At 41.3% G+C, this 17,065-nt stretch overlaps 2 protein-coding genes across 2 annotated transcripts; one reads left to right on the forward strand and one right to left on the reverse strand.

The window, feature by feature from the left end:
- Positions 1-1,207: 1,207 nt before the first annotated feature.
- On the reverse strand, positions 1,208-6,171 carry LOC308153318 (mitochondrial pyruvate carrier 2-like). The gene is made up of 5 exons (XM_080526423.1): positions 5,977-6,171; positions 4,671-4,711; positions 4,386-4,470; positions 2,370-2,481; positions 1,208-1,564 (listed from the first exon to the last, which is right to left on the reverse strand). Exons 1-5 carry the CDS (start codon positions 6,074-6,076, stop codon positions 1,519-1,521), a joined length of 384 nt encoding a protein of 127 aa, XP_080382549.1. The 5' UTR covers positions 6,077-6,171; the 3' UTR covers positions 1,208-1,518.
- Positions 6,172-6,874: 703 nt separating this feature from the next.
- On the forward strand, positions 6,875-14,807 carry LOC308153311 (DDB1- and CUL4-associated factor 6-like). Its single transcript, XM_080526415.1, has 18 exons — positions 6,875-6,978; positions 7,165-7,226; positions 7,665-7,757; positions 8,118-8,300; positions 8,814-8,927; positions 9,066-9,201; positions 9,409-9,620; positions 10,247-10,337; positions 10,638-10,754; positions 10,974-11,270; positions 11,670-11,745; positions 12,063-12,413; positions 12,641-12,682; positions 12,959-13,097; positions 13,311-13,467; positions 13,659-13,747; positions 14,065-14,173; positions 14,584-14,807. Exons 1-18 carry the CDS (start codon positions 6,891-6,893, stop codon positions 14,628-14,630), a joined length of 2,403 nt encoding a protein of 800 aa, XP_080382541.1. The 5' UTR covers positions 6,875-6,890; the 3' UTR covers positions 14,631-14,807.
- The last annotated feature ends 2,258 nt before the right edge of the window (positions 14,808-17,065 follow it).

Here is a 17,065-nt window from a genome sequence, read left to right on the forward strand (position 1 = left end):
CTGCCCCACCCCCCCCCCACCCCTGCACCTGGGCCACTCCCCTGCACCCCCCGGCGAAGACCGCGTTTCTCTAGCTCACCCAGGGGCCGAGTTGTGGGGTGTGTGTGTGTGTGTGTGTGTGTGTGTGTGTGTGTGTGTGTGTGTGTGTGTGTGTGTGTGTGTGTGTGTGCGTGTGCGCCCCTCTCGTTCTTACCCTACCTGCTGCTGTCGATCAGAGGGACACCTGCAAGAGTTAAGTGACAGTTGGTGGTTGCTACGGCAACGTGCTCTGACCAGACCTGCTTTTGTCTTTGGCCAGCTCTCAAAAGACAAGCTGTATTATTATTGTAATACAGCTTATTATTGTATTATTATTTATCAAAAGATACTACACTCCATGGAGGAAACAATAATAACTTTTTTTTAAATGCATCTTCTCGTTGTTATTACAATTGATCAATACTATTAATTATATTTGAATTATGAATTATGATTTTTATCAGTGTGTTATTAACATATAAGGAATGTATACTATATGTATATATATATATGTTGTAGCTGTAGCCACCCATTTCGTGTAAATAATTGACAATGCATTTATATTAGTTAGCATATTATCTGCTTATTAATGTTTGAATGCTGTTATTTGTTTCTAGTGATTTTTGTAATGTAATCTCGTTTGGTCTGCTCTCGCGTTGTTTGGGAAATCACGCGTCAGTTAGCTTTTTACCGTTACTGTTTTAATAATAATAATACATTTTGAGACGGACCAACTGTTATTCTGGACTTCATGTGTTGCGACTAACTACAACAAGGACAGCTTCAGGATGACAGATTCAGAGACATTATTCCCTTTGTAGCATGCAGCCAATGAGGTATTTACGTTTTGTGTGTATTTATTGCTAACTACGATTGTTTGTTTGTACTTTGGGTTGAACTGTGTTATACATGCTATGTATGAGTAGCTTTGTTTGTACTTATAGTTTTTCACGGTGCTGTTGGAGATGAATAAAGATGAATCAACTTCAATACATCAGTAGAAGAAGGCCACGTGTGTTTGCCGTGCTTGGAGGGAGTTACATACTGTAGGTCTTATTATGTGTGTTAAATTACATTTACCTTTGCAACAGGTCTAGACTTCACACTGTTTAGGCCCTACTGCAACCTCGTGGCAGGGGGATATACACTTTGAGATGCTCTGTGTCAAAGAAGGAGTAGGAGGTAGGAGTGCTGTGGGTGAATTCTAAAGACTCAATATTTAATTCACATGATTTACATACAATTTACAATAATTACAAAATATTATAATTCAACAAATAACTATAATGAAATTGTGAACCCCTGAATTTGAGGCATTGCAGGTGTGTGTGTGTGTGTGTGTGTGTGTGTGTGTGTGTGTGTGTGTGTGTGTGTGTGTGTGTGTGTGTGTGTGTGTGTTGCATTCGGTGTGTCTTGCATTCGGTGTGTCTCTAGTTCTTTTTGTGCCAGTAGCATTAGACACGTAATGGAATGGACTGGCATGGAATATGCATGGAAGACTCAAGATAGGGCCACCTTCTCCTGCTCCTTCAACTCCTGGTTGTATCTAAAAACAAAGAGAGACAGGGTAGTACAAAGATAACTTACATAATATCCTAGAAAGACAGAAATGTCAGAAAAGGACACTGACAGAGTAGGAGGAACAGCGAGCCTACAGACTAGAAGTACAGTAAGCTTTTTAAAAGACAATGCTGTTTGTTATAGAGTAACTGAATTGTTTGTGTGGGCGCTCATTTGTAATCTAGAGTGCAGTGATCTTGAAAGTGAATATAATCCTCTGGACTGGTCTATACCTCACATATTGTCACTGTACATAATTAGTGTTCCCCAGTTATCACCCAGTTGGAATGGAACACAGAAGGATAAAATACTTAGCACAACATGTACCTGCTTATTACCAAAATAATGAACGTAAAGCTGCCAAGGTCAATGCCACTATTATAAACCTTATTGACCAAACAGACTTTGCCCTTCAGACCGCCATAAAGAACATAACATAACAGACAACCACACTGGACACATGGAAAACCAATGTATTGTGACCCAGCTTGACATAGTAGGCCTACATGGGAGTATTATGAGATCATGTATGTTTCATGTTTCATGTATTACAAGAAGGTAATGTCTCTATGTTTTTGTGTCATATTGAGTAATCTCGGACATACAGAGAAAGAATCTTATTCAATTCAAACCAAAGACCTATTTTAAATGGAGTGATGTGTTTTTTTGTTTCACACTGTAGGCCTAATGTTTGATTTTCAAAGCATATGAATCCAAGAATGTCGTTTTATTCTTTATTACTACTGCTATTATTATAATACATGCACGGTATGTATAGGAGTCCCTCTCACCTCCAGATTCTGAAGAGCTGGGTGGCCCCGGAGCAACCAACAAAGACGTTGACAGCAAACAAATTCAAATTCCTGGGGTAGATGACTAGAGAGTATCGGGACCAAAGAACACCTGAAAAATTATGATAAGACAATGCAGATATTAAAAGATCCAGTAGCTACAAAACAGAGTACAAACAACAAATGTGTTAATACACTGTAGACATCATTGGCATGCAAATGTGGTACCAAGAACTATGTATCATGTACTGTATGGTATCTATTCCATAGGTATATGGAGGGTACCTTCGAGTGTATACTGTAGACCATAGGAAAGTCATGGGGCCTGATAATCAGCTCAATCAAAACGAGAGACACCTCCAACTGATGAAAACTGTCAGGTCAGCACTCAGAACCACTTAGCTAGCTGGGATATGTCTGAGAACAACACTCAGAACGAAAGAAAGAAGGGAAGTTGACCCTCCCTTTTGCTATTAAGTTGACCCTCCCTTTTGCCCATTACTGACCCCTCCCTGTCCCTAGCTCTTTAGCTGTCTAGTTTTAGGTTTTTGTAGTTTTAGTTTAGTTTTAGATTATCTTAGACTGTTTAGACTAGTTTTAGTTTAGTTTTTAGACTATGTAGGCCAGGTTTTTTGTTTTTGTATTGTATTGTATTGGTTTGTGGTGGATGTTGTATGCCTGTGAACAGGTCACACTTGAAAATGAGCCCTTGGGGCTCAATGTGTTTTTACCTGTATAAATAAAGGTAAAAAAAAAATAGAACCACATAGCTAGCTGGGATATGTCTGAGAACAACACTCAAGCACACTGGCAAAGTAACTGGCACAAAAGACAACATCGAGCATCAAGACAAGAAGTTGAATATTGTATAACTATTTAATTATATGTATAAAGGGCATCCAATGTATCAAAGTGTCCCAGATAACTTCAGAGGATCCACACATGGGGGTGAGATAACAGAAGCAGCATAATGGTTTAGTGTTAGCCAATCATAGGCAACTGATGCATTGACGCCAGAGGGTGAGATTGAACAGGGGCCCTGGAATGGTAAACCAGACTAAATTAAACAGGCCTATCTATATAATGGACATGAATATGGCGCTTGAAACTATTATCAGAGTACTGAACCTCTTGCTAAAAGCATAAATCATTTAAAAACTATATTTACACCCAAACTAGTTCTCTACCAGCCTTTTTGCCCTCATTTTCAGTACGTTCAATATTAAAAACTGCATCACCTTTCTTAAATCAAAGCTGGTTACAATTTCAATTTCAATATCCTCCAGCACAGTCAGATCAAATATTACAGCAAATAATCTGATTAAACTCAAATATATTTATTGGAAAATGAAGGATGGACATATTATGTCACATAAACAACTTTTAAAAGAATATGGGACTGTATGCTCAATACGAAATTACAATCAGCTGATTGCAGCCTTTCTTCAAAATTGGAAAGCATTATGGAGGAAATTATAAAAGTCAATTTAAAATACTGTATACAATTATTTAAACCAAAAGAATTCTCACAATATGAGGCATAGAACAATCACCACTAACTCACGGACATACAACATTAGTGGAGCCTAAAAAGGACCAGCCATGGAATAATGGAGAGATGTGAAGCTTGTGTCAAGGTAGAATGGTATAGATCTCTATTTATTTACTGTAATATTACCCGTCACCACCCCACTTCACCCATTAACACTGGGAATTTAAATAGAGACCTTCCTGGTTACTGACCCACCTCTGTAATTGCGAGGCAACCTCCCAACCCTATCAACTGCCACCATCTGAGGACTTGCTTAACAGGTAACATTGTGTTCTTTCTTCTTTAAAAAAAACAGTGTGCCATTCCCTACCTACCCTGCTCATACACAAACATACACACTCTCTCTCTCTCTCTCTCTCTCTCTCTCTCTCTCTCTCTCTCTCTCTCACACACACACACACACACACACACACACACACACACACACACACACACACACACACACACACACACACACACCTTACCTGTGGCCATGAGTACTGCAGACTGGGAGGTACTCAGTTTTTCAGCTGGTCTGGTCATATCAGCCATGCCTGCCATTACCAGGCCCTGCAGGGAGAAAGAGGGAGTAAGATTGAGAGCAGTAGAGAGGGAGATGGGGAGGAAAATAATGGCAAGGAAAGGGAGAGAGGGTAAAGAGAGGTAAAAGAAAACAATGACACAATTAGGAATGATGGGATGACGATAATCTGCATTATAAGATGTATTATTATCAGGTTATTGTTATAGGTTTGACTTTAAACTCTTACCCATTTAAACCATGGTGCCCAGAAGAAAACTGTCTTGGGACCTAAAGATAATTAACATGGTTTACGTAACTGGAAGCATGACTGGTGTTTATAAACTCTGAAGAAGGCTTGACGCCGAAACGCCTCCATAGTGACTGTGTGATGTATTGTATTAAATTCATATAGATTTCTTTCTATATTTGAGAGTGCTGGCTGTATTATTTACTTATTGGATCAATCTAGGCTAAGAAGCACCCAAAAACTCATTAATCAGAACTAAACTTTTTGTAGAGTTGAGCAAGCCTTTTTGACAATGATCAACCATTCCACACGCACCAGTGGCACATCCTTGATACCTCTGAAAAGCTCAGGCCATGCTTCCCCGAACTTGAAGAAGGAGAGACATGGTCTTATTCATCTCCCAGCCAATTAAGAAGCCTGCATGTGGCAGACGTGGCAGCAGAATGTCCTCATTCACCTTTGTACTCAGCTATAAAGACCACTGATCTATAATATATAAGTAGATAGAAAAACATACTTCTGCCCTCCTCCCCGCTGATTTAAAAGTGGGGTGGCAGTTGCCTTGTTTGCCCTATGGGCCAGGTGCCTACTAACTGATACAAACTCACACTGCAATACCAATTCTATAATTAAACTGAATTTACTGTATACTGTTTAAGTAACCCACAGTGAAAGGTCACCCACTGCCTGCTAGACCTACCAGTCAAAGGTCAACTCACTAACGCAAATACAAAGTCCATACACCGCTGGGTGTCAAGCTAAATGAAAAAAAAACACTCACACACACCACTTGTTCACTTATTCATGTTACCATTCATGTACTTTTAACCAATGACAATGGTTTTGATATTAAACAGTAAGTGGTAGTGATCTGTATCATTATTGTAACAGGTCTATTTCGTCAGAGGACATATTTGATTTCTGTTGCTGAACCGACACCACAAAAGATCAAATGGCATTAATGATTGTCTCATTCACACATGTAACAAAGTGACATTGTACAAAACCATGTGATGGCCTACACGTATAAAACAATGATTAACCGAGAAAATTTAATATCTCATAATAGGAAATCTAAATACATATACTTGTGTGACAGTGGGTCGTTGATTAGATACTACACCACCTGTCATGAATGTGATTATGAATAATTCATTACATTTTCTAAATATTGAGAATGTGTAATCCACAGACAGTGACTTATATTACAGTATAAGAACATAGGTGAGGAGACAAGAGTGATGCATAGTTGCATGCAAAAGTTTGATAATATTGTTGGTTAACCTAATAAGAATAATGTCCTTACCTGCCGGGTGGTTGTAAAAGGGTCTCATTTTTGCAGGTAATACATGCTCAATCCTGTCCAAGATCCTATGGTATGAAGCTCTAACACCTGCCAAAGCCATGCCTGGAAATTACTTTCTTACTCGTGTTGCACTTAATAGTAATTCGAATAACTCCCTGTCATTCACTGACTGACTACAGATCATAAATAGCACATGAACTCACTCACATGAATGAATAATCTCAGGGTGTCACCTGAGGGGTGGAACAGAACGGAAAACCCCGCCTCAAACTCTCGCGATTGGTTGGATAGATGAGTCCGACCTCACTTTCGCAATTCCAAAGACAAGACAAGCACATGTTGAACTTAATGATACAATGTAAACAAATAAAATGAAGCTTACACGAATCCCTCGTGCATACTGATTTCAACATGCCGCAGAAACTGCCGCAGTTACCGGTAGTTCAATTTAACACAGGCTCCGCTTGGGGAGCTCTTAAATTAGTTTAGATCATTAGTTGTGATCACCTTCTTTACCTTATACTTTATTGGGAATCATTGATATGTTTTAAATAGTGAGGAGAGGGTTATGATGTTGTTCTGTAGACTACACTGGGCCTGCGCAGTGCGCTAGTTCTATGTGTGTGCACATTGCACAAGTCTTTTTTACCGCAAGGGCTTCGCTTCTCGCCCCGAAAGCCCCGCACCCCCAACCCCCCAACCCCCCACCCCGAGTTCATTCGTGAAGTCTGCGAGACGACGGTTCCCCAACAAACACCTAGTAGTGGTGGCAGCTACTATAGTGTCTGTAAGCAAATAAGAAGAACGTTACTTAGTTTGTTACAAGATGACTTAAAGGAACATCGTGGACACATTACAATCAAAGTTTGACGATACCGTGAGTCTTTATCAGGCGCAGGGGTTTCGACGACACCATGTCCTGCAATAACAAGCTAATTTGGGATCTAAGGAAGCGATGCATCGGTTCAGACGAACCAAACTTCACAAGGAGTAACTTCTTAGGTGAGGCCAAAGTTTCTATGAAATAGTTATGTCATCATTCTACAATAAGATAAGTACTTGTCTTCTTCTTCTCGTCTCAGATGTTCTGTTAACATGTTGTTATCAAAGAGATTGGGCAATGATCATCATGCTTTCAGCCTATATCATCTAACAAGAGCCTGAACAGCTCTCTGTGTTCTTTTTCAGGGCGAAAAGAGTTTGTTCAAAGACTGAAACTTGAAGTCACTCTAGATGTACACGAAGGCTCTGTAAGTATCAGCAAAGGTTAGCCTGCTACAACCAATGCAAGGACAACATAATGACAACAACACATTTTAAGGGAGGCTCACCATCTGTACCATAAAGGTCCAGACCTCTTGGCAGTCTTAAGTATGCTTACATGCAGGAAGACTACATTAATTCCTCCTCAGAGTATGTTGCCCTGATGTCCCTTATCTATACAGGTATACCTAGAACATTTTATTATCATAGGAGACATTTGCACCAAGAGTGCAAATGCAAAGAGAATTTCAGCAATAAACAGATTTGAATAGTAAACAATTATACCCTTTCTTTTTTACATGCCAGTCAATCTGCCCTGCATGTTTTGGTTTGTTCTATTCTTGTGTTTAAAAAAAATATGGATTGATATTGACAGTCCTGTAGGATATCATCCTCTGTCTTTAAGCTGTTATTATTCATAACAGGTAAATACAATATGCTGGAACGATACAGGAGAATACATCTTGTCTGGATCAGACGACGGCAATTTGGTCATCACTTACCCATACAGCGGAAAAGTAAGATGAACACATTTGGAGTCATTCATTGCTTGTTAAGAGTAGAAATACACATTGCATGTTGTATTCTGTTTTCATGTTTCATAAAGATGCTGAGGAGATATTACCGTAGTTTTAGAGATAACAGTATTGCATCCGTCTTTCTCTGTCTTTCTCCTTTCTTTGAAGTTATCACAGATTTAACATGGTGGGACAAGTGTAAGCAAGAAGAGTTTTACTGGAGAGTTTTCACTAATCAGTTTAAGTAAACATGTCATTCATGACTTCAAGTATGGTGGATGAAACGGTGGTTTTTCCAAAGTATTTGAATAGATGAATTTTCAAAGTATTTGACTGTCATTCTCTGCCTCCCTTCCCCAGGTCAAGACTATTGTAAAGTCATGGCACCGCTCCAGCATCTACAGTGCCAAATTCATGCCACAAACCAATGACCACATGGTAGTGTCCTCAGCAGCAGATGGCAAGATCTTCTACACCAACATCGTAAAGGGTCCTGTGGTTACTCAGTTTCAGTACCACTGCCACAATGGTGCAGCCTATGAGGTAGGCTTTGCTTTCCAACCATTGTCATCTTCTACCCATCTTCTACTGTACGCTACTCTAGCACAATATTCATAAAAACCAATAATCTCTGCTATATTTATATATTTTACAATATATTTGCGTGTGCCTTTTAGCAACTTTCACTTTACCAGCCCTATCAAATTGAGAATGAACAAAAATACTGAGGGAAGTTGAACCAAACAAGCAGTGAATAGCGGTGCCTCCAATATATGGTTGGGCCTCGTGGCGATAGAGATAGATCATTCATATCATGTACGGTGTGTGCAGCACCTGTCTGCTCAGGCAAAAACATGCTTACAATTCTATGAAAGAAGACTCTCCTATCTTCTATCTATCTTTATTAAAACTGTAGGTTTTGTACTGCGAACATTGTTTTGAAATCTGATCCTCTGATTAATTTCAGTGGCGGGAAAACAATGTTTAGCTGAATAGGGCTCTAACATGTTTGTCATGTGGCCGTCTATCTCTTTGGCCTCTCTTTCCTATTGGTAGGTACTGACGGTACCAAAAGACCCTCATTCCTTCTTGTCCTGTGGAGAAGATGGACATATTCGTTGGTTTGATGTCCGCATTTCTCAAGGCTGCTGGCAAAGCAACTGCAAAAAGGTAGGGATGCATTTATCAATGTCACACCAAGAAACCTTTCAAAAGGGTGTATTAGGTCAAATCTATAAGTCTGTACGATTTTTTTTCTTCTTAATCCTCTGCATTCACAAGCCTCTGTTTGCTGTTTGTTTGTACCAGGACATTCTTATTGACTGCCGGCGAGCTGTAACGTCAATGGCAATATCTCCAGTGGATCCTTTTTACCTGGCTGCTGGCTGTTCAGACAGTTCTGTCCGCATCTATGACAGGCGAATGCTAGGCACCATAGCAACAGGTAAGCACAACGTATGCTGGCTGGAACAATGTACATTTCTAGTATCATAATATTGTAGTGTAGCATTTCTTATATCATGTCATGCTTGAATCAACTTTTGCTCAATTGTTGTTGAGTGTGCAAGTTTAGGACCTTTCTTAAATCAGACAGTTGTGTTGGCATTCATAACGAATGGGTATCTTCTGTATTATCCTACCTGCTTTGCAGGTTGCCACTCAGGAAGCGGAGCGGCTGGGATGTGTGTGCGATTCTTACCAACACACCTTGTCAACAAGTCATGTCGCGTGACCTCTCTGAGCTATAGCAGCGACGGACGGGAGGTGTTAGCCAGCTATGCCTCAGACTACATCTATCTGTTTGACCCCAAAGATGACAAGGCCCGCGAACTTAAAGGACCATCCCAACACGCAAATTATGAGGTGAGAATCAATCTTTCACCTTATAGCATAGTTCTGAGGTGTTGGTACAGGTTTAATTTACTGGCATAAGGTTCATGTCACAATTACGATGCTTCAAGCGTAACTTTTTTAACTGGCCAGGGCTAGTCAGTTTCACCCAATGGCATGACTAGGGCTCGGGTTAGAATGCAGGACCTTAGGTGTGACATGTAAACACTGATGATGCCAGCGCTGAGCACCATGGCAGCAAAGGGGAACAATATGTACTACCTCATCTTGGTGTTCTTCCAGTAGCTTCTCATGTGCTCAGCTGTGTGTGTGAGATTTTGGAGAGCTTAGATTCCTTTCCCAAAACAGATCTAGAGCGAGCATATGGCGATCCACTGGAGAGACAGAAATAGCCCAGACTGGGCAACATAATGCCCCCCCCCCCTCCATACACACACACACATTCAAACACTGGACAAATTTGTGTGTATGCACATGTGTGCTTGAGGCCCCTCCACCACGTGCCAGAGCCCAAGGCCCCCACCCCTGAGAGTGAGGCCTGGGGAGAGTGAACGGGTGTCTCTGCTATGGTGATAGTGGGTTATTTTGGGGCAGGCCTGCGTGAGTGATAGCATGTCTGTGGTTTTCCCATACCGTAGCGGCAGCCCCCAGTCAAGCGCGTGCGTGTGAGAGGGGACTGGTCGGACACCGGACCCCTAGCCCGCCCAGAGAGCCAGAGGGAGCGGGACGGTAAGAGGATCCCCCCCCCCCCCCTAGATTTCAACATACACAGACAAAGAAATATTTTATAATGCCCTACTGACTGACAAACTGTTCAGATATTTATTTATATCTAGAAATGTCTTTGAAGGAGACAGAGTTCTAAAACCTCCCAGCGGACATTTCTCAGGGTTGAAACGCAACTACACTTTTATTTTATTTTTTACTTGGATTGGACCTATTAGTTAAGAATGTTTTTAGGAGGTGCAGTCTACCCCGAATCCCAAGTCAACCCCTAAACCCCTATCCCCCTACCCCAATGTCCTCTAGGAGAGACCAGGTCCAATGTGTCCCTGATGCAGAGGATATCCGACATGTTGTCACGCTGGTTTGAGGAGGCCAGTGAGGTGCAGAACGGCAGGCCCCGCACAGAGGCTCCCTCAAGAGGTAACATAACTGTCCTGTAGCATTTGGTCAAATTCAGCCATTATTCAATGGGAATGTTTGTTTCCTCTCATGTATCTTCATTCTGGATGTCGTCAGTAGTCCAGAGGTTCTCCTTCCCTGTTCTCTGGAATGTAAATCCTGAAGTAGTTCCTAAACAGTCCTCTGCAGTCACTGTGTGTCTCTGGTAGTCACGTAAAAGTCATGGGTTTGTTTACCCAGGTACAGCCACCCAGTCTGAGGTGGCAGCGCCAGAGTCCGGGCCAGTCCCACAGAGCAGCGGGGTTCATCAGGGGGTCGTTGAGGTTGGGGATCCAGCACAACCCCAGTCCACATCAACAGCCAGTTCGTTAGAGTCCCCTGGCGCACTGAGAGACAACCAGTCACCCACAGCCAGCGGGAGCGTCCCTCATCCATCCTCATCCTCCTCCATCCTGTCGTCCCAAGCATCAGAACGAAATGGACAGTTTCCTTCCTCCGACCCATCCAGCAGCACTCATCCAGGGCTTACACAAACTGGTAAGACCCCAGGAATGATTGCATGATACATGCATATGTGAGTAAATCTTTTTATTTTTTTGCATTTTTATTAGCATTTTCATGATGATTGCAGCCAGTGGCGCCCTCTGCTGAGGGTTTTCCATAGGGGGAGAGCGACTGAATGTGTGGACATAACACTCTTTGAAGCAATCTGTCTGTGTGCACATTATCTCTTTCATTGTCCTTCAACTGTATGTGTTAAATTGGCACCTCATGTTGTGACTGTAACGGTTGTCTAATGTGTTGATGTATTTGAATGTTCTCAATGTTAATCAAGTACTTTAAGAACAAAACGCAATGTCAAATTACATCAAGCTTTGACAACATTACGTAGCTGTTAAGACATGTAGTGTATCTTCTATCGACCGCCGTCTGCAGAACCAGTCCTGAGCCTACATTACAGCACAGAGGGCACCTCAACCAGCACCATCAAACTGGACTTCTCACACCAGTGGTATTGTAGAATCTCTCTTTCCCAATCGTATTATTAGCCACTAGACATGTGACCCCCCACCACCATATTGCATGGTTTGCATAAATGTCAAATGTATTATGAAGCTTTGATAATGCTCTCTCTCTTTTTTTTTCTTTTTCTTTTTTTTTTTTACTACACATTGATTTAGAGCTTATGTGTGAGAAAAGCTTCAGGATAGAGTTCAGAGAATGATTACCTACTGACACAGTAGGGTCACCTCAGCACCAAAAATTAACCGACCAAATAATGGCATATTAAAGTAGCCATGTCCTTGCTTTGTGTTTTTCCTGGGATAGGACTACTGACACCTCCTGCCCCAGAGCCGGCAGCAGCCACACACTTGGCGAACAGCAGGGGACAAGCCAGGGAGCACATAGCTCGCACCAGCTTCAACCAGAAGGCTACGCTCAAAGTTCTCAGGATGTTCAGTCATCCCCCACCCCACCCTGTCCCCTGGACAGCACTATGGAAGCGGCTGAGGACATGTCGGAGGGTGGTCTGGGAGAAAGGCTGGACAGCTCCGGTGGATCCAGTAGTCAGGAGGTGATGAGAGGCCCGGAGCAGACGTCATCCCTCAACCAGCAGGATGAGGATGACAGAGAGGAAGAGTCTGGTCACACACAACCCCTTAGGTCATGGGGGGAAAGGTAGTGTCCATACTTGTGGTAGACAGTGTTGTATGGTCCCATTCACTGTATTGCAATGTTTAAACCTTTTATTGTGTGGGTATTTTCTTCCTTTTCATAGACAATATTTGTAGCCTGCACTTGTACATAAATTGAACTAACTATTAGTCGCAGTTCATTACTGACCTAAAGCAATAGCTGTTGCAGATCCAGGCCAGTAAAAGTGAATATATTGTTCCCTTTCTCAGGGAATGGTTCAGAGGAACAGCAATGGGTGAAAGAGTCCTCAGGTAATGATTTGGCATGGCAACCTTTAGGCCTGGCTTCATCGTTAAAGTTTCATGTGTGTCAGTCTGTCAGACCAGTGATTTTAAACTTTTAACCTTCTACCTACTATCAGCATGCTCCTTTAGCTGCTAATGTTGTTTCCTGGTTGTACTTGGCATGTGATCTAACCTGTGTAAAAATATTGTCATATCTGTTATTTGATAGGATATGATGTCATTGAGAGAGATGAGGTGGTGAGAAATTATGTTGTCTCACGTGTATTGTGCGTCCCTCCTAAGGCGCTCTGCTGCTGCGCGTATCCAGGAAATTTTCCGCAGACGAAAAGAGAAGCGTGAGCTAGAGGAGATTGGGAATCGCCACATCGGGAAGCCCTTGGTGAAAATGGTCTACAAGGGTCACCGTAACTCCAGAACAATGGTAGGTGTCAGCATTTTGCAATTCCATAGATATGGACAGAGCCAGGGCTTGAAGTAATGTTTGTGTCCACCAGAGGGAGGGCTTGGGAAATGTCTCAGATACTATGTGGCAATAAATGGCTTGAGTTATTATTATTATTATTATTATTATTATTATTATTATTATTATTATTATAATTATTATTATATGTTGTTGTTGTTGTTGTTGTTCTAGACCAAGGAGACATGTTTCTGGGGGGACCACTTTGTGCTGAGCGGCTCAGACTGCGGCCACATCTTCATTTGGGACAGACAGACAGGGGAGCAACTGATGCTGCTGGAGGCTGACAAGCATGTGGTCAACTGTCTGCAGCCACATCCTTACGAACCCCGTTAGTGCTCTCTATACTGGGAAAGAAAATACCAGCAGAAAATACCAGTAGCGATTTCCGCACGGAAACACTACTTTGCTGTAGCCAAGTGTCTTGCTCAAACAGTGGAAAATGTACTGTGTGTTTGTTTGGCCTCTGATGCTTTTTACTGATGTTATGAAATAATCCCTCCCCCCTCCCCTCCATTTCAGTCCTTGCCTCCTCTGGGATAGATAACAACATTAAGATCTGGACACCCACGGAGGAGGTCCCATCATTCAACAGACTTCTCGCTGAAGAGGTGTGACACTTTGCTCTAACATGAATTTGTATGTAAATACGAGTGCGTCTGCTATTGTAGTACAGGCTGTCCCTATTCACTCATGTGCATGTGTTATGAATGTAAATCTCCAACATTTTCACCGATAATTACGCTCATAAAACACTTGACACTTGGCGGTCAAACGCAAACTTTGAAAGCATTGTGTGAAGATCATGGAAAAGGGCTCATTGCAGGACCAGTTTAGAATATTTCTAACCTTGTCAAGGCTTGCGTAATGCCCGGGGTATCACGACCTGATCCCTGGTGGTGCTGTCTGATCCCTGGGGGGTCTGCAGGTGATCTCCCGTAATGAGCTGATGCTGGAGGAGACCCGTAACACCATCACTGTCCCTGCCTCCTTCATGCTGCGAATGCTGGCCTCTCTCAACCACACCATCAGAGCAGGTGAGTCACCAGGGCTTGCCAGAAGTGTGTGTGTGTGTGTGTGTGTGCGCGTGTGCGTGTGTGCGTGCGCGTGTGCGTGTGTGCGTGCGCGTGTGCGTGTATACGTGTGTATACGTGTATACATGTATACGTGTGTACGTGTGTACGTGTGTACGTGTGTGTACACCATTGCAGAATAGAAACATAACTGGAGACACACATTTTGGAGACAGGCAGCAACATCATTGCTAGCAGAGTCCTGCTGTCTGATGTGAGACAATGAGTAGTGTCAAAGCAGTAGATCCTTTGGAAGTTGCTCAATGGATGCAAAATGTTCATAAGATGCCAGAGGACATTTTCGAAGCATAATCTTTCATGTAAAACAATATTTGTGTGGCTCAGTGAGCAATGCCTATTTCTTGTCCTCTCAGAAGATCGCTCCGAGGGATCAGGACAGGAGAATGAAGATGATCAGTAACCTTCCAGTTTTCTTTCTTTTTTTTTACAGGTTTGAATTTGTGAAGTGCAGAGTATAGTCCCCTTGGATACCGCCATTATGGTGGAAATTGTACAGGGGATTGGAATGTTGAACTAGAGTGGCTTCCGAATGTATAGACTTCATTTAAAATTGATTAAAATGTATTTTTGCCATCAATCACACTATCGTATTTATTAAAAATAACAAACTGAAGTATCTCATTTACATACGTATTCAGCACAGGCAGCGGTTTCAGCTTTGAGTCTTCTTGGGTATGCCTCTACCAGCTTTGCACACCTGGATTTGGGCAGTTTCTCCCATTCTTCCTTGCAGATCCTCTCAAGCTCTGTGAGATTCGATGGGGAGCATCGGTGAACTTTGACCTTCAGGTCTCTCCAGATTTTCAATGGGGTTCAAGTCCGGGCTTTGACTGTTGAGAAGCTTCCCCATAGCGTGATGCTGCCACCACCATGTTTTACCGTAGGAAACAGGATGCATCTGAGCTCAATTTGGAATGTCATAACAAAGGTTCTGAATACTTATGTAAATTAGATATTTCTGTATTTAAATTTTAACACGTTTGCAAACATCTCTAAAAACGTGTTTTCACTTTGTCATTATGGGGTATTGTGTTGTGTGTGGATTTATGGCAATGAATTTACATTGAATCAATTTTTAATTAAGTCTAAAACACAACAAAATATTGAAAAGGTGATATGGTCCTTTCCGAAGGCCCCTGTAGGCTATATATTGTGTGGAATTTTGGTTTGTATACTACATAAGATCTATGTAAAGGAACTGTTTTATACCTGTTTAAATATGTTGTTTAAGCGTCTCTGTAGGTGCACTCTACTGTAGGTTCCTGTCTTCAATTCACACTTTGAATTTTACGGACCTCAATCCTATTTGAACATAGCCTTCAATAAGCCATAGTATTTATCCATTACTAGCGACTGTCTTTTGAAGTAGCCTACTAATGGGCCCTATACTATATAATGAAGAGGCTTTAGCTGACTTCACGCTGGTTGTAATAACAATCTTAAATTAAACCGTGTCTCAGTTTTTGTTGAAGTTGCCCACTAATGATGATTCAACAGTGAAGTCTTGCCCTATTCAAAAGTGTAAACCTTCATATGTCTCTCCTCATGCCCTCTTTGGTACTAGCTTGCTGAAGTAAGCTGCATGGGTGCCTATTTTCTGATTAGGAGGGTGCATGAATTGAAGTGCGTGACTATTTGATAAGGCTAATAATTTCAGGGAAAACCAAGACATTAACCAATACTAATAACAACTATCTGTGTGATATTTTTGTTTTTTTGTTACGGTGATGTGTATTTAACTTTAATGAAAAGAAAGTCAGATGTGCTCAGTTTAAGCAGAGTAAGTGTGCTGATTGTGTGGCCATGATTTCATACACTGACCAGAGAGAACTAAATCCAGGGACAAAGAGTGATTTCATACTGTCAACTGTTGATATGTCAAATTTGCGTGTCAAGTTGTTTGAGAAAATGCTTTATGTGGTAGTATGGAGGACCAAACCTGCCATAATGAAAAACAAATAAATAAATAAGTTCTTTGAATAATCACCACATTCCAACCAGCAATTGAACATACAGTATTGTATATACAGTAGGTGGCATCTAAAAGAATAATAATATTGTGGAAAAGTTCATTATTTTCCGTAATTTAATTCAAAAAGTGAAACTTTCATATATTCTAGATTCATTACATATACAGTGAAATATTTCAAGCCTTTTTTTGTATTAATGTTGATGATTACAGCTTACAGCTCATGAAAATCTAAAATCCAGTATCTCAAAGTATTAGAATATTACATAAGACCAATCAAAAAAAGGATTTATAATACAGAAATGTCGACCTTCTGAAAAGTATGTTAATGTATGTACTCAATACTTGGTCAGGGCTCCTTTTGCACAAATTACTGCATCAATGCGGCGTTAATCAGTGGTCCAAAGTCCTCTTTTCAGATAAATGTAAATGTTGCATGTTCATTTGGAAATCAATGGCCCAGAGTCTGAAGGAAGAGTGAAGAGGCACAGAATCCAAGTTGCTTGAAGTCCAGTGTGAAGTTTCCACAGTCAGTGATGATTTGGGGTGTCATGTCACTGTGCCAATTCCACTTTATGTGTAATGAATCTTTTTATTTATTTATTAAAATAATGGAAAATAATGAACTTTTCCCACACACGTTTTTTGGGGGAGATAGGCCTACACCTGTATGTGAAATCAATAGTCAATAATCAATCTCACAAATACCATAATGATTTATATACACCACAATCCCTGATTCAGGTACACTTGTCAATAAATCATTAATGATTGGTAAAGAAAAGTGCTTCCCACACTGAAGGTGCTTGCTGCTATATTCCTACAGATTTGATCCCTATTGATGCAACAGGTATGGAAAGGCACTG

This window comes from Nansenia antarctica (assembly GCF_963989245.1).
Source record: "Nansenia antarctica genome assembly, chromosome: 3".
Taxonomy (NCBI): domain Eukaryota; kingdom Metazoa; phylum Chordata; class Actinopteri; order Argentiniformes; family Microstomatidae; genus Nansenia; species Nansenia antarctica.